This window comes from Aspergillus karnatakaensis (assembly GCF_047715665.1).
Source record: "Aspergillus karnatakaensis strain CBS 102800 unplaced genomic scaffold BJY04scaffold_73, whole genome shotgun sequence".
Taxonomy (NCBI): Eukaryota; Fungi; Ascomycota; class Eurotiomycetes; order Eurotiales; family Aspergillaceae; genus Aspergillus; species Aspergillus karnatakaensis.
In genome coordinates, this window is record NW_027395785.1 from 1 (window position 1) to 13,123 (window position 13,123).

Here is a 13,123-nt window from a genome sequence, read left to right on the forward strand (position 1 = left end):
CTTTCCCCTCGCATCTTTCGACGGAACTGACATCGGGATCTAGTGGAAAGTCCTGGTGGTAGATGAAGCGAGTCGGAAGCTTATTGATAATGCGGTCAATGAAGATGACATTCTCAATTTCAATGTAACCAGTAAGTGCATGCTCCTGGTTCTCTCAAGAGATCGCATGATCTGATCCGCCCGCCGCAAGATATCCAACAGATCGAACAGCGACGCCAATCCAACCAGCCGATAGATGCCGTCTATATCCTTTCCGCCCTTCCGCATATCGTCGACTGCGTTCTAGCTGATTTTGAGAGGAGAAGATACAGAAGGTCATATTTAGTATGGACGTCATGTTGGTCAGCCCTTACTCGCTTCTCGTCAATTGAACCCGTCCTGATGTTATGTTTAGTTCTCGATCCGGGACTGCGCGCCAGATTGGATCGATCGCAGATGGCCCAGGAACAGATTGCTGGCTTCCAAACTATTAGCATTGACTACTACCCGAGGGAATCGCGAGTCGTCACCTTTCGAGATCCTTGGAGTTTCCCGATTCTGTTCCATCCCGGCTGTAACAACCTGATTCGTGAGCATTTGGCAACCCTTGCACACAAGGTAGGATATCAAGTATATCGGTCTTCAAGCAGCTAACAAGTTCAGGCTGTGTCTCTCTGCGCGACACTGGGAGAGTACCCAGTGATCAGATACTACAGGCCCAGAACTCCTACTCACGAGGCCAGTGTTCTATGCTCGCACTTAGCCCGCTTCGTCCAGGAGGAGCTTGACCAATTTGCGCAGTTCAACCGAGGGTTTCCGCCGCCTTCTCCCCGGCCCCGGGGAGTCCTCCTGATCGTGGACCGCTCCATGGATCTATTTGCGCCTCTGATACACGAATTCACATACCAGTCTATGGTCCATGATTTACTCCCGATCAAGGAAGGAGATAAGGTCATGTATAAGACGGTCATCAATAAAGGGACACCTAATGAGGATGTGAAGGAAATGGAAATCAACGATCAAGATAAGGTTTGGATTGAGTACAGGCATATGCACATGAAGGACGTGCTGGGTAAACTCGGCGAAGATTTTGCCAAATTTCGAGCAGCAAACTCGCAATTTGCGGATGGGTAAGAACCTTAACACTGTCCTTTGATCCTCTGCTAAGCTAGTATAGTAATGACAAGGCGTCCGTGAACATGATACAAGATATGCTGGCTGGTCTCAAAGACTTCCAAGCGGACAGAGACACATATACGCTACATCTCAACATGGCAGCGGAGTGTATGAAGTTCTTTGAAACTCATAAGCTCATTGAGGTAAGCTCGGTAGAGCAATGCCTCGCAACCGGCCTCGACGAGAATTACAAGAAAGCCAAAGGCTTGGCATCACAGCTTGTCCAGTTGCTGGACGATGATGCCATCATGCACACGGACCGACTGAGACTCCTGCTACTTTACATCATATACCGCAATGGATTGCTCCCTGGCGACATCAGAAAGCTCATGGCTCATGCCCAACTTCCTCCGCAGGACGGAGGGGTCATCTCTAATATGGAACTCCTTGGCGTGAGGGTCGACAAGCCATTAAAAGACGATAAACCTCCTGTGCCGCCGCTGTTCAACAAGAAACCGCCTGTCCTTTCTGACTCCGACGAAGGAAGTCTTTCCCGGTATGATCTCAATGTGAAAACGATGCTTGAAGATGTTGTTCGGGGAACCCTTGACCCCACCATATTCCCCTCCACACGGCCCCAAGCAGATAGCGATGGTATGGCAGCGCCAGACGCTGCCGCACAAGCATCTCTTCGAAGCGCAAAGCCCACTTGGGCGCGAACACGTACGACAGGCGAACAGCCTCGACAGCGCATTATCGTCTTCATGGCAGGCGGGGCAACATACGGAGAAGCACGCTCCTGCTATGAGATTTCCGAAGCATACAAGAAGGATGTTTTCCTCGCAACCTCGCACATGTTCACTCCAGGTCTCTTCCTCCGCCAAGTCAGCGACTTAAGCGCAGACAAACGGCGTCTAGACCTTCCGGCTGAACGGCCGAAGCCTGTCGCCCCTGCTCATCTGTTCGAGCGAGATCCCCCACCACCTCAGCCGACCCCGACCCCGGCCCCTCAAATGCCCCAGGCGCCTGCCCCTCCTACTGCTGCAATGCAATCGATGTCTATAGGATCGAGTCAGAAACTCTCCAAACCACCGAAAGAACAGAAGGAGAAGAAGAAGCATCGTTTCTTCAGGTAGCACCTTTTGCGAGGTTGGAGTCTACACTCGTTTACTGTTGTTTTAGCCGTGCTCCTGTGATACCATTTAGGTTTGTTTCAAGCGAGCAGGCGCTGCGGTATCCAATCGATTTTCTGCTCTAGATCTGATGTCCGCGTGGCTTCTATCAGTATACACTCTAATCATTATACACAAATCATCTCTCTCTTGGGTATCATATCATAATCGTAAAACCAACGCCATGTATCGCATACCGGATCAAGAAAAAGAAAAGTAAAAGATCACCCACCCCCAAGATACTTCAAAACCTCCTCATCCCGATGAAACAACTCCTGCAACTTCTCCCCCCTCCTCCTTGCCTCGAAATGCCCCTTTCGCACTTGCTTCGCATTCAGCTTCTGCACCTTCTCTTTCTTCTTCTTTTCCTTCACCGGCGGGAGAACAGCACCTAGCCCTACTGTATCAGACTTTAGTTTTGGCTTTATCGGGTCTCGAATTCCCTCCCGCCCTGTTGCTCCAAGGCCTAATCGGCTGTCGGGGTTCCAGCCGTATGATTCTAGGTAGCGGAGTCCGTGTCGGGTGCGGTCGAGGTGGGAGGGTGGATGGGAGTGCGTGAGGCAGACTTGGTGGGCGAGGGAGGATTCATGTTGCTTGTCGGATTGTGATTGTGAGGAGGATGTGATAAGGGGGAGGTTGCAGATTTCGCATGTTGAGGTTGAGGTTGGTTGCGATAGTTGTGGGGGTGCGGAGAGGCTGCGGTCTTCCGTGGCTGTATTGGGGTCTTGAGGTGTTGTCAATGAGGGTTCCAGTGCTGTAGAGGGGTCTGTAGCTGTAGCTGAGGATGCGGTCTTCGGCATAACGATCGAAAGGTATGCATTCGCTATACTGGCCCCCGTGCCAGCCGGGGTACTCGGTGCGGAGGAAGTGAGCGTCGAGAATTCCGAAGAGCGCACGAATGGGACGCGTTTCTTGGTGATGCCTGCGCCGAAGACGCGCTGGTCTTCCAGCGGGAGGAAGTAGTCCTCGTCTTCGTAGTTTGACATGCTTGTGATGTAGTTGATGGTGAAGTGAAGTCGGAGGTTGTTCTTTCTATTTCTGGAGGTGGCGGGAGATCGGCCGCTATCTTTATTTTTGCCAGAGCTTCAGCCTTCCCCTTCCACCTCTCCATCTCACACCCCCTCGCTCGACAGCAACAGACAACATGCCCATCCCCTTGATTACGCAGGGCATTGTACAGGGGCTGTCATCCATTCCATATTCATACACGGTTCTGAAGGTACTACCATGGGTGCTGCTTCTCGCTGCGCTGAAGTATTACTTCGGCGGTGCTCGCAATAGGTCGGAGCGCTTGATGCACTCTAAAGTTGTGATGGTGACGGTATGCTTATACATAAGCTTCGCTCTATGATCAATGCTAACAACATTATCTAGGGAGGCACGTCCGGAATTGGAGCCACCGTCGTCCACGAACTCGCAACCCGCGGCGCCCAAGTCATCCTCCTCACCCACCATGCCCCATCAGACATATTCCTTATTGACTATATTGAAGACCTGCGAAAGTCAACCGGTAATCAGCTTATCTACGCGGAGCAGGTGGATCTATCCTCTCTCCACTCTATCCGAACTTTTGCGACGAAATGGATTGATAATGTCCCTCCCCGCCGGCTCGATATGCTCATACTCTGTGCGAACACGGCGTTCCCCTCCTTATCCAAGAGAAAAACTACAATAGATGGAGTCGATGAGGAATGGCAGGTCAATTACCTTGCAAATTTCCACCTTCTCAGTATCCTTAGCCCAGCACTACGGGTCCAGCCACCACATCGTGATGTCCGTGTGATCATGACTACGTGTTCGAGCTATATCGGCGCGAAGCTCGACTTTTCGCAGCTAGATGCGCAAACCATTCCAGTATTCGATAAACAACCGACCTCTACGAGACCGCTGCGCTCTGCAGCTTCAAAGAAAACGACTACGAAGCCAACACGCCAGCTTGCACCACAAAAAGTTAACATCTTCGGACTAAGCAAACTTTCCCTGATGATTTTTGCGCAGTCCTTCCAAAAACACCTCAACGCCTTCAAACGCCCTGACGGTCAGCCCACTTCCACCAGGGTTATCCTTGTTGACCCAGGCCTTACCCGTACTCCTGGAACTCGCCGGTGGCTCGCCGGCGGCTCTCTCTGGGGCTTACTTGTGTACCTGTTCACCTGGCCCATTTGGTGGCTTGTCTTGAAATCACCGCAGCAGGGGGCTGAGCCCATTCTATACGCAGCAATGGAAGCGAAGTTCGGCCGCGGAGATGGCGGATGGATGGTAAAAGAGTGTCGCGAAGTCGACTTCGCCAGGAAAGAGATCACAGATGAAGCTGTGGGCAAGCAACTGTGGGAGGCTAGTGAGAAGCAGATTGAAGCGAGGGAGAAGGAAGGCGCCATCAAGCGAGCTCTGAAGAAGAAGGAAGACGAGCAAAAGGAGAACGCGAAAGTTCGCACCCAGTCTAAGGCTCAGACACCGGTGAATTCTGTGTCAGGGGCACAGTCGAGTCCAAGCGGTGGCACTCGTGCTAATGCTAAAGAGCAGAGTGTTGGATCGAGGAGGAGCCGGAAGGGAAACGGCAACAAGTAATAATGATTATAGAGTATGCATTATAAATACAGCGTTAGGCATTGCCTGTAGCTTATGCTCCACTGGAATGAAACTGTTATAAACTACCTTAGTTTCCATCGCGATGTGTACAGGTTAGCTTATTAAATATCTTTGTAGCCGCCTACTCTCTGCACACGCCAGGTGCAGTGCTAGTAGCTATATATGAACTCATCATAAATACAACACCTTCCAGCAATAAACATTCCCCGCGCAACGTAAATAAAAAGATAAGAAATTCGTCTCATTCACTTCAAGTTCTATGAAAAAAACCCATATTCCCGCTCATCCATGCGATCAGATAAGATCTATCTATCTCAGCACATTTTCAAAATTAGCTTTCGCCCGTTCTATCCCATAACTAGCCCATGTCCTAAAATTATCATCCAGCATCGCATAGCATTACTTTATTGCGGTTTCGCCAATCTAAGCTCATAAATCTATTTCTTCAAAGCCTCCAACAGCTCCTTCGGCGGCTCCTGCCTGTATCCCTGAGGGTTGTTTCTCGTCCACAGCCAGAGATCCTCACACGCCTGCTCGAGCGTCCGCTCGGCCTTCCAGCCTAGCTCGTTGTTCGCACGGGTCGGATTGGAGGTGAGGTTTAGGACGTCGCCGGCGCGGCGGGGCGCGACTTCGTAGGGCAGGTCCCGACCGACGGCCTTGGAGAAGGCGCGCACCATCTCGTAGACGGTGCTGCCGCGGCCTGTGCCGAGGTTCCAGGCGCGCACGCCGGGGTTGTGCTCGCGGAGGTAGTTGAGGGCTTTCAGGTGGCCGTCGGCGAGGTCCAGGATGTGGATGTAGTCGCGGATGGCGGTGCCGTCGTGGGAGGCGTAGTCTGTTCTCCAGGTTAGGTCTCCTGCTACTGCTGCTGCTGCGGGGTGGATGAGGCTTACCGTCACCAAAAACAAGGAGCTTCTCGCGCTTGCCTGTTGCGACCTGCGCGAGGAGCGGGAGGAGGTTGTAGGGGACACCCTGGGGGTCCTCGCCCATGATGCCGCTGGGGTGGGCACCGGCGGGGTTGAAGTAGCGGAGGAGGGCGCCGTTCCACTTGGCGGCTTCGGCCTCGTTGCCGGCCTTTGTGGCGTTGTTGCGCTGGGCGTTGATCACATCTGTGATGGCCAGCTCGATGGCGTACTTGGTGTTGCCGTAGGGGTTTGTAGGGCCTAGAGGGCAGTTCTCGGGGATGGGGATCATGTCCGGGAAGCGGGTGGCGTCGCCGTAGACGGTGGCTGAGCTGGAGAAGACGATGTTGTAGACGTTGTGGCGGACCATGGAGCGGAGGAGGTTGATTGTGCCGTAGACGTTGACGTGGTAGTAGTCGAGGGGCTTCTCGCCGGATTCGCCGACGGCCTGGTGGGGGTATGGTGAGCATTGGAGCTCCAAGGCGGGGTATTCAGAGCTAGTGATGAAAAAAAAGACATACCTTCAAAGCAGCGAAGTGGATGACGCTGTCAATGTCGGGGTGAGCCTCAAAGACCTTGTCAAAGGCCGACTCGTCGGTGACATCGAGCTGTGCGAATTCGGCCTTCTTGCCTGAGATCAACTCAATGCGGTTCAGGGCCTCCTTGGAGGAGTTGTAGAGGTTGTCGGCAACGACAACCTTGTAGCCAGCCTCGAGCAGGGCGAGGGTGGTGAAGGAGCCAATGTAGCCGGTTCCACTATAGAAAAGCGGCGGTTAGCACTTATCGGCAATTCCGGTAGTGGTACACGTACCCGGTGACAAGGACGGATCCAGAAGGCATAATGACGGTGAGCTCGCAAGAGGAATTGACTAGAGGAGGTAGAAAGAAAGCAAGGGAGAGGGTATAGAGCAGGAACAGCAAATAACAGCGGATGAAAGACGGTGAGGGTGGGCGGGGATGACGGGATATTTAAGGGGAATCGGATGGGATGGTGGGGGGGAGAAGCAGTCGTGGAGGGGCTGCGGTTAATATCTACTTCCAGCCATCCCACCAGGTACCTCTGCTTCCTCCCGACCAATTGGCGCTTTACTACATCTCTAGCCTTCTCAACCCTCCCTCTTCCGATTAGCATAGAGTTGTTTCAAAACCAGTCCATTTCCCCGAATGCCTGCCAGAGAAGCCTAGGAGACAGCCTTCATGGATCGGCATCGCAGCACCGGCAGCATACGTACTCCTCTGCAATGCACGACGATCGCCGCCAGATTAATTACCTCTGTCCGACAAGCCCTATGCCCCTGACAGAAAGATACGGAAATTGCATCGGCAACAATTGCACGACACTCACCCAGGCTGGCAGGCTCAGCCCATTAACCCCGCGGCACAGTTAGTCCGATACCTACGTACATGCGGGCAGCAGTCTCCCGACCTGGCCCAGCCATGACGCGGCTAAACTGGCTCGAAATGATCGGGCAATCGGGCCAGACGCACGGTCAAATGAACGGAACTTATTCCAATCACAGCTCTGGCTTTCCACACCCTGAGCTCTGGGCGGGTCGAGGTCCACCTTGTGAGTGGACCTGTCTTTCCCAAGAGCTCGATCCGAAGGTCTAAATCCTGCGGAATCCAGTCATAGACGAGGATATAACGTGATAATGCAGGCTGTTAGGTCTCGATGTTGTCGGCTGTGTTGCGGGCTTTACCGTATCGTGCGCTGTGATCCACCTATATGCATGCTGCTATATATATCCAACTTGAATCGGGATACAACTGGCGGTTGGCTAGGGTTCTCAGGTACAAGGATCACAACTACCAACTTCAATACCAGATTCTGTAGGCATAATGTTCATGAAATAAAGAAACTAGATAATAATGTTAGCTACGGCCGTACTTCTCATCTCGTCCAGCTATAGCGAGGAGAGGTACATTGAGGTAGTTATCCTCGTAGAATCGCCAAGTCGCTCGTTGATACATGTTGTTGCTCCCAAAAGTGGTAGACGGCTTTGAGCCGATGGTTGCTTCTATCCTTTTAAACGTCCCCCCGACGCAGAGAAGAGACAAAGCACCAAGGATTGGTATCACGGGAAGCGAATGTGTTGAAGCGACAGATTCAGATCTGTTCCTGTCGTACTCAAGAGCACATCAAATTGAACAAGGTCCAATCTGGTGCCGTATATAGATACATGTATCTCTTGTGTGCAGGGTGAGCTGACCTGCTTCGGAATCATTCCATCCTATAAGCGGCCGCTCTTTAACCGAGAAGTTCAACATCTAAGCCGATAGCTCGCATGAAGAGGTTGACATTTCCAAGTCGCTGACTGGCCATATCAGCCGGCAGTGTCTTGCTGTACGTGACAGTCTCCATGACACGGTCCCTAAATTATCTGTCAGTAACCGTACCAAGCTTACGACTAAAAGGAATACTAACTTGACGGCGATGACCAAACGTTGTTGTTGTTCTGGGCTGGCCCCAATTCCAGTGGCGGCCAGGAATTGCCACACATACATATCATCTCCAGCATTGATAGAGCCAGGGAAGATGTCGCTGAAGATGGGTTCAAGAGTGTCAAAGAGAATGTTAAACTTCTCGACCCATTGTTGCCAATCCCTCTCACTTGCCTGTCCGGCTTCCTTTACAATCTCGGCTCTGCTCAAGAGCATGGTCAACACTCCCAGTCCAATTCGCGTCTTAGCAACGAACTGCACGTGAGTCTGCGCAATGACCAGTCCGAGAAGTCCGATGATAAAGTGGAATGGCGCTTCACTGACATAGCCCAAAAGACTAGGCATCACAGCCTGCGAGAAGAGATCGATGGCCTCCCTGACGGCTAGAGAAGGCTGACTCTCACCGGGAACTGGATGCGCTCGCTGGACAACATCCAGAGTATCGAGATGGACAACAATCATGGTAAGAATAGTGACTCGCTGTTCTTGATCGATATGACGGAAGATGCGTGGGATAGCCTTTTTGCCCTTGGGATAAGAGAGGAACGCGATGAATGGATGCGGTGTGGTAGAGTTCGGTACAATAGGCTCCAGGACTTTCAATTCCTGCCAAAGTTTCTGGTTAAGAGCGCTGACTTTTTGACGCCACTCCATGTGTTTCTGGATTGCCTCGGGATCGTTCTCATCCGGCGGCGGGGGCATTGTGCGCTCCATATCCTCGAGCTCCATCAGGGTATTGTAGACGCCTTCAATGTTGGTCAGAATGGACTTGCGGTCGCTAAGGCTGAGATCCGCTTGTAGTTTCTTAGCCTTGCTGGCTTCTGAGTTCTCTGAACGCTTGATATTAAGCGAGGGCTTAGGCGCCTTTGCATTTCCAAACGAGATCTTTCCCAAACTACCCTCAATAATGAGCTGTTTATTCTTGGGCTTCGCCTTGGCAGCCTCGACCGCGCGTTGAACCTGCTGTTGCATCCGCTGCATGTGGTTATCAGCGCTCTGGCCGTGCTTTCGGTTCCCACCCCCGACCCGATTACCGGTCTGGAGCAGATAAGTCTGCGCAAAGTGGCCCAGTGGCTGGTGAGGATGTTGCCGAGGGGCACCTCGAATCTGGCTATACACCTGGTAGTAGAAGTCCTCCGCCAGAACAGCTTCGGAATCCGTATCGGCCATATTTCCCGCTTGTGCAACGAGCTGTTGTAGCTGAATACGTGTAATGAAGTTTTTATCTTGAGGGGTCATCAGTCCGTTGCCCTTGGACAGAAGGAAAATCTTGTGGTTTCGCTTCGCACGCTTAGCATCTTCCTCTAAGTATGCTCGGCGCTGTTCGTCGGTGAGGTTCATCAACTGCTGCTGACTGGTGATAATAGGAAGTTGTGCGCTAGGTCCCCGGCTGTGCTGCTGTTGTTGCGGCTGCTGTGGGGGCTGTTGCGGAGGCTGCTGCGGATGATGACCGCGTAGAGGATTAGCCTGTTGCTGGGCTGGCCCGAGGTGCGGGGGAGGAGCGTTCGGGTTCTGGAGAAGATGCAGAGGAACGTTAGGGGCGTGAGCGGGAAGAGGAAAATGCTCCGGAGGTATCGACTGCGGATGCATGAATGGCGGCGGCACACCCCTCGCAAATTGAGCCTGCAAAATTTCAGGTGGCAACTGCGCGAAACCCTCTGGAAGGTTAGGAAGCTGCTGAGGCCGCTGGAGATGGTGCAGATGCTCAGGGATTTGCTGAGGCATGGGTCCGTGAGGCCCGCCCAACATTGGCGGAACCCCATGACCGCGGAGCTGCGCTTCAACCTCCTCCAGGCTCATCATTTTCCTTGCCTGCGCCTGGGCTTGCAGCGGGGCTTGTAGCGGAACTTGTAGGGGAGCTTGCAGGGGAGCTTGCGGCAGGTGCTGCGACGTGGCTTGAAGGGGTGCAGGTTCCGACTTCGTCGGCAAGCCCCAAACGCTAGACTTGGCCTGAAGATCTGGAATATAACCTGGATCCTGATACTTTTCGTATCCGCTTCGCTTGGGCTGCTGTAACACGGTGGTGCTGGCGACAGTCGTAGTCCTGGTCTCTGCGGGGGGTGCAGCGACAGGAGCTTGCGGGTTCTGAAGATTATAGCGAACTTGCTCCTCTCCAATGACTTCTGAAATCTGCGCAGTCTTTCCGAAGAAGTCAAAGTCCTTGCCGACGGGAGCTGCTGGACCCCCGCCGCCGAAGGTATCGTCGTTGAAGGCATCCTGATCATCGTCAAGCTGGTCTCCCAGACCATCGTAGGTATCTTCAAAGTCGAGGCTATAGTTACATAAGAGCTCAGGGGTCAGCAGAAGACCAATTGAGGTACCCGTTGGCAACCGAGCGCGGCCAATGAGCGGAGTTTGCTTACACGTCGTCGTCGTTATCGTCACGGAACGCAGCAGCTCTTCGGGCGCGAGCAACCTCAGCGAAGGGATCGGGGGTATCGAAAATACCCTTCTGGCCGCCCTGGGCAGCTCGGTCCCGAGGGAGTGTGGTGTCGAAGCCGAAGAACGACATGTCGACGTGAAGGTGGAAGGGAGGGGCGATGTGGTGCGAGAAGCCGGGAGAATTGGTGGCATAAATTGTGGTGCGGGATGAAGTCAAGTCACGATATTTCTGCCTGGGGTGTCGACGAGCTTATTGGGCCCGACAACCATCTACCCCAACTTTTCGCAACAATGTCCGCCCGTTAAATAGTCCATAGTCCATGTATGGAAATGTACTGGAGTAATAGTAGCTGTTTGTCTAGTATAAATTCTCAAAGTACTCACCGCTGAGCCAGGTATACTTGGATGTCTACCTTGAGTACTTATGGGCGCTGCCCCCACCAATAAAATGGTTAGTAGAGTAGACTCGGATGGTATTGATGGACACATGGCACTCGAGGTATCCAAGAAGGTCTTTACATAAATACTAGCCCTTGAGATTTTTCAATTGAGTGTATATCATTCCGCCACCTTATAACTACACCGGCCGATTGTCCCCGTTGAGCAGGTGTGGGCGTTGCCTCTTATCGACTCATCGGAATCTCCAAAAGTTTATCGGAGCTCTCATCTTTGCCCGCTCACCTTTGTCGGTCCGGTCGCGGTGGACTGATTCAGCTCTCATACCCCTACAGGTTTCATTTGGCGGGCTTCAAAACAAATATAGTGCCTTTTTTCGAACATTGTCAAGCGCGGTACTTGCTTTTCTTCTTGCGGGCGTGAAGATACCCGTGCTCTAGGAGCACTCTCGCTGCAATGCCGCCAGCACAGGGGAAGTATATGCGGTATCTTATATTCGCTGCCGTGGTCAGTCTACTATTTATCACTCTGATGCAGGAATACTAATAGGTTCGTTTATATAGATATTACTGCTATTCTTCCTCTCCAAAAGCTCGCACCCCATCCCCGAAAGCTCCGTTTCGAGACCAAGTTCCAGGCCGTTATCTACCCCATATACATCGTCAGGAGACTCCTCAGAAAGCACATCAAATGGGCAATCGATCAGTGAAGTAATGAATTTCGCGGCCAGCCAAACTGGCGGCCGAGTAAACGCGACCTTTGTTACTCTAGCACGAAACTCGGACGTATGGGAGATTGCGCAAGCCATCCGCAAAGTTGAGGACCGCTTCAATAAGAACTATCATTACGATTGGGTCTTTCTAAATGACGAAGAATTCGATGACACTTTCAAGCGCATTACGACTTCGCTAGTATCCGGAACCGTGCAATTCGGCCTTATACCCCAAGAGCATTGGTCATACCCCGAATGGATCGATCAGGAGAAAGCAAAAGCAGTACGAGAAGATATGCGAGACCACAAAATTCTATACGGCGGCTCGGAGAGTTACCGGCATATGTGCCGCTATGAGTCTGGGTTCTTCTTCCGGCATCCTCTGCTGCAGAATTACGAGTACTATTGGCGGGTGGAGCCAGGCGTTGAATTGTTCTGTGATATCCCATACGACCCTTTCCTGTTCATGAAAGAGCATGACAAGAAATACAGCTTCGTGATTAGTTTGCGTGAATATGAGGGTACCATTCCAACACTTTGGGATACTGTGAAAGGGTTCATGCAGGAGCACCCTGAGCACATTGCAGAAGGAAACTCAATGCGCTTTTTGAGTGATGATGGTGGATATTCATACAACCTCTGTCACTTCGTGAGTGCCACCTTCTGTATCCCAGTCGTAGTACTAACGTGGTATAGTGGTCAAACTTCGAGATTGGCAGCTTAGATTGGCTTAGGTCTAAGCAGTACGTTGACTACTTTGATGCTCTCGACCGACAGGGCGGTTTCTACTACGAGAGATGGGGCGATGCTCCAATCCATTCGATTGCCGCCGGATTGCTGTTAAAGAAAGAGCAGCTCCATTTTTGGGACGAGATCGCCTACTTCCACATGCCTTTCACTCATTGCCCTCGAGATGAGCAGTTGCGAAAGGACCTCCAGTGCAGTTGTGACCCGTCCGGGAACTTTGACTGGAAGCCTTTCTCATGTATGTCATCTTCCTGACGTTCTTGCCGACGAGTAACTCATCATATCTAGGTTTATCCCAATATTACAAGACCAACAACATGCCCTTACCGCCAGGGGTGGACGAGTACAGCTGGCTCGCAATCTTCGGCATGCTCATCCTCTTTGCCATGGTCGTGGGGACTACTATCGTTGCTGCCAACCCTCGAACGCGGCATCAAGCGCGGCTGAAAGGACACCACTTGTACCGGCAAAGTTTAACCCTCTGGGATCGGTACCAGAAAGAGAAACTCGAATGGGAGAGGGAAAGACTAGCATATACGTCACGGTAGTATCCCTCAATGCGACTATAGAGATGTATATAACATAGAACCCACATCTGACGCTCATTGCCGGAGCGATCGTTGATGGATACTCATGATGCATTTGGGTTTAGGCGTTACGGCTTCATTGCCATTTTTCTTGCATATTGA

The 13,123-nt window shown here is 52.1% G+C and overlaps 6 protein-coding genes across 6 annotated transcripts; 3 read left to right on the forward strand and 3 right to left on the reverse strand.

The window, feature by feature from the left end:
• Positions 1-381: 381 nt before the first annotated feature.
• On the forward strand, positions 382-2,361 carry BJY04DRAFT_232007 (Sec1 family protein; the record flags this gene model as incomplete). Its single annotated transcript, XM_073719673.1, has 3 exons — positions 382-597; positions 643-1,109; positions 1,157-2,361. 3 exons carry the CDS (start codon positions 382-384, stop codon positions 2,229-2,231), a joined length of 1,758 nt encoding a protein of 585 aa, XP_073565783.1. The 3' UTR covers positions 2,232-2,361.
• A 44-nt stretch (positions 2,362-2,405) lies between these two features.
• On the reverse strand, positions 2,406-3,266 carry BJY04DRAFT_200659 (putative G-patch domain protein). The gene has a single exon (XM_073712966.1). It carries the CDS (start codon positions 3,251-3,253, stop codon positions 2,492-2,494), a length of 762 nt encoding a protein of 253 aa, XP_073565784.1. The 5' UTR covers positions 3,254-3,266; the 3' UTR covers positions 2,406-2,491.
• A 114-nt stretch (positions 3,267-3,380) lies between these two features.
• BJY04DRAFT_200660 (putative oxidoreductase) lies at positions 3,381-4,869 on the forward strand. Its single transcript, XM_073712967.1, has 2 exons — positions 3,381-3,588; positions 3,642-4,869. Exons 1-2 carry the CDS (start codon positions 3,412-3,414, stop codon positions 4,833-4,835), a joined length of 1,371 nt encoding a protein of 456 aa, XP_073565785.1. The 5' UTR covers positions 3,381-3,411; the 3' UTR covers positions 4,836-4,869.
• Positions 4,870-5,076: 207 nt separating this feature from the next.
• Positions 5,077-6,740, reverse strand: BJY04DRAFT_200661 (NAD-dependent epimerase/dehydratase family protein). The gene is made up of 4 exons (XM_073712968.1): positions 6,567-6,740; positions 6,277-6,511; positions 5,747-6,203; positions 5,077-5,688 (listed from the first exon to the last, which is right to left on the reverse strand). The coding sequence occupies exons 1-4, from the start codon at positions 6,593-6,595 to the stop codon at positions 5,294-5,296; spliced, it is 1,116 nt and encodes a 371-aa protein (XP_073565786.1). The 5' UTR covers positions 6,596-6,740; the 3' UTR covers positions 5,077-5,293.
• An 848-nt stretch (positions 6,741-7,588) lies between these two features.
• Positions 7,589-10,757, reverse strand: BJY04DRAFT_200663 (deadenylation-dependent mRNA-decapping factor PAT1). The gene is made up of 3 exons (XM_073712969.1): positions 10,561-10,757; positions 8,181-10,469; positions 7,589-8,127 (listed from the first exon to the last, which is right to left on the reverse strand). Exons 1-3 carry the CDS (start codon positions 10,707-10,709, stop codon positions 8,004-8,006), a joined length of 2,562 nt encoding a protein of 853 aa, XP_073565787.1. The 5' UTR covers positions 10,710-10,757; the 3' UTR covers positions 7,589-8,003.
• A 507-nt stretch (positions 10,758-11,264) lies between these two features.
• Positions 11,265-13,070, forward strand: BJY04DRAFT_149007 (glycosyltransferase family 15 protein). The gene is made up of 4 exons (XM_073708846.1): positions 11,265-11,482; positions 11,539-12,336; positions 12,384-12,672; positions 12,723-13,070. Exons 1-4 carry the CDS (start codon positions 11,432-11,434, stop codon positions 12,980-12,982), a joined length of 1,398 nt encoding a protein of 465 aa, XP_073565788.1. The 5' UTR covers positions 11,265-11,431; the 3' UTR covers positions 12,983-13,070.
• The last annotated feature ends 53 nt before the right edge of the window (positions 13,071-13,123 follow it).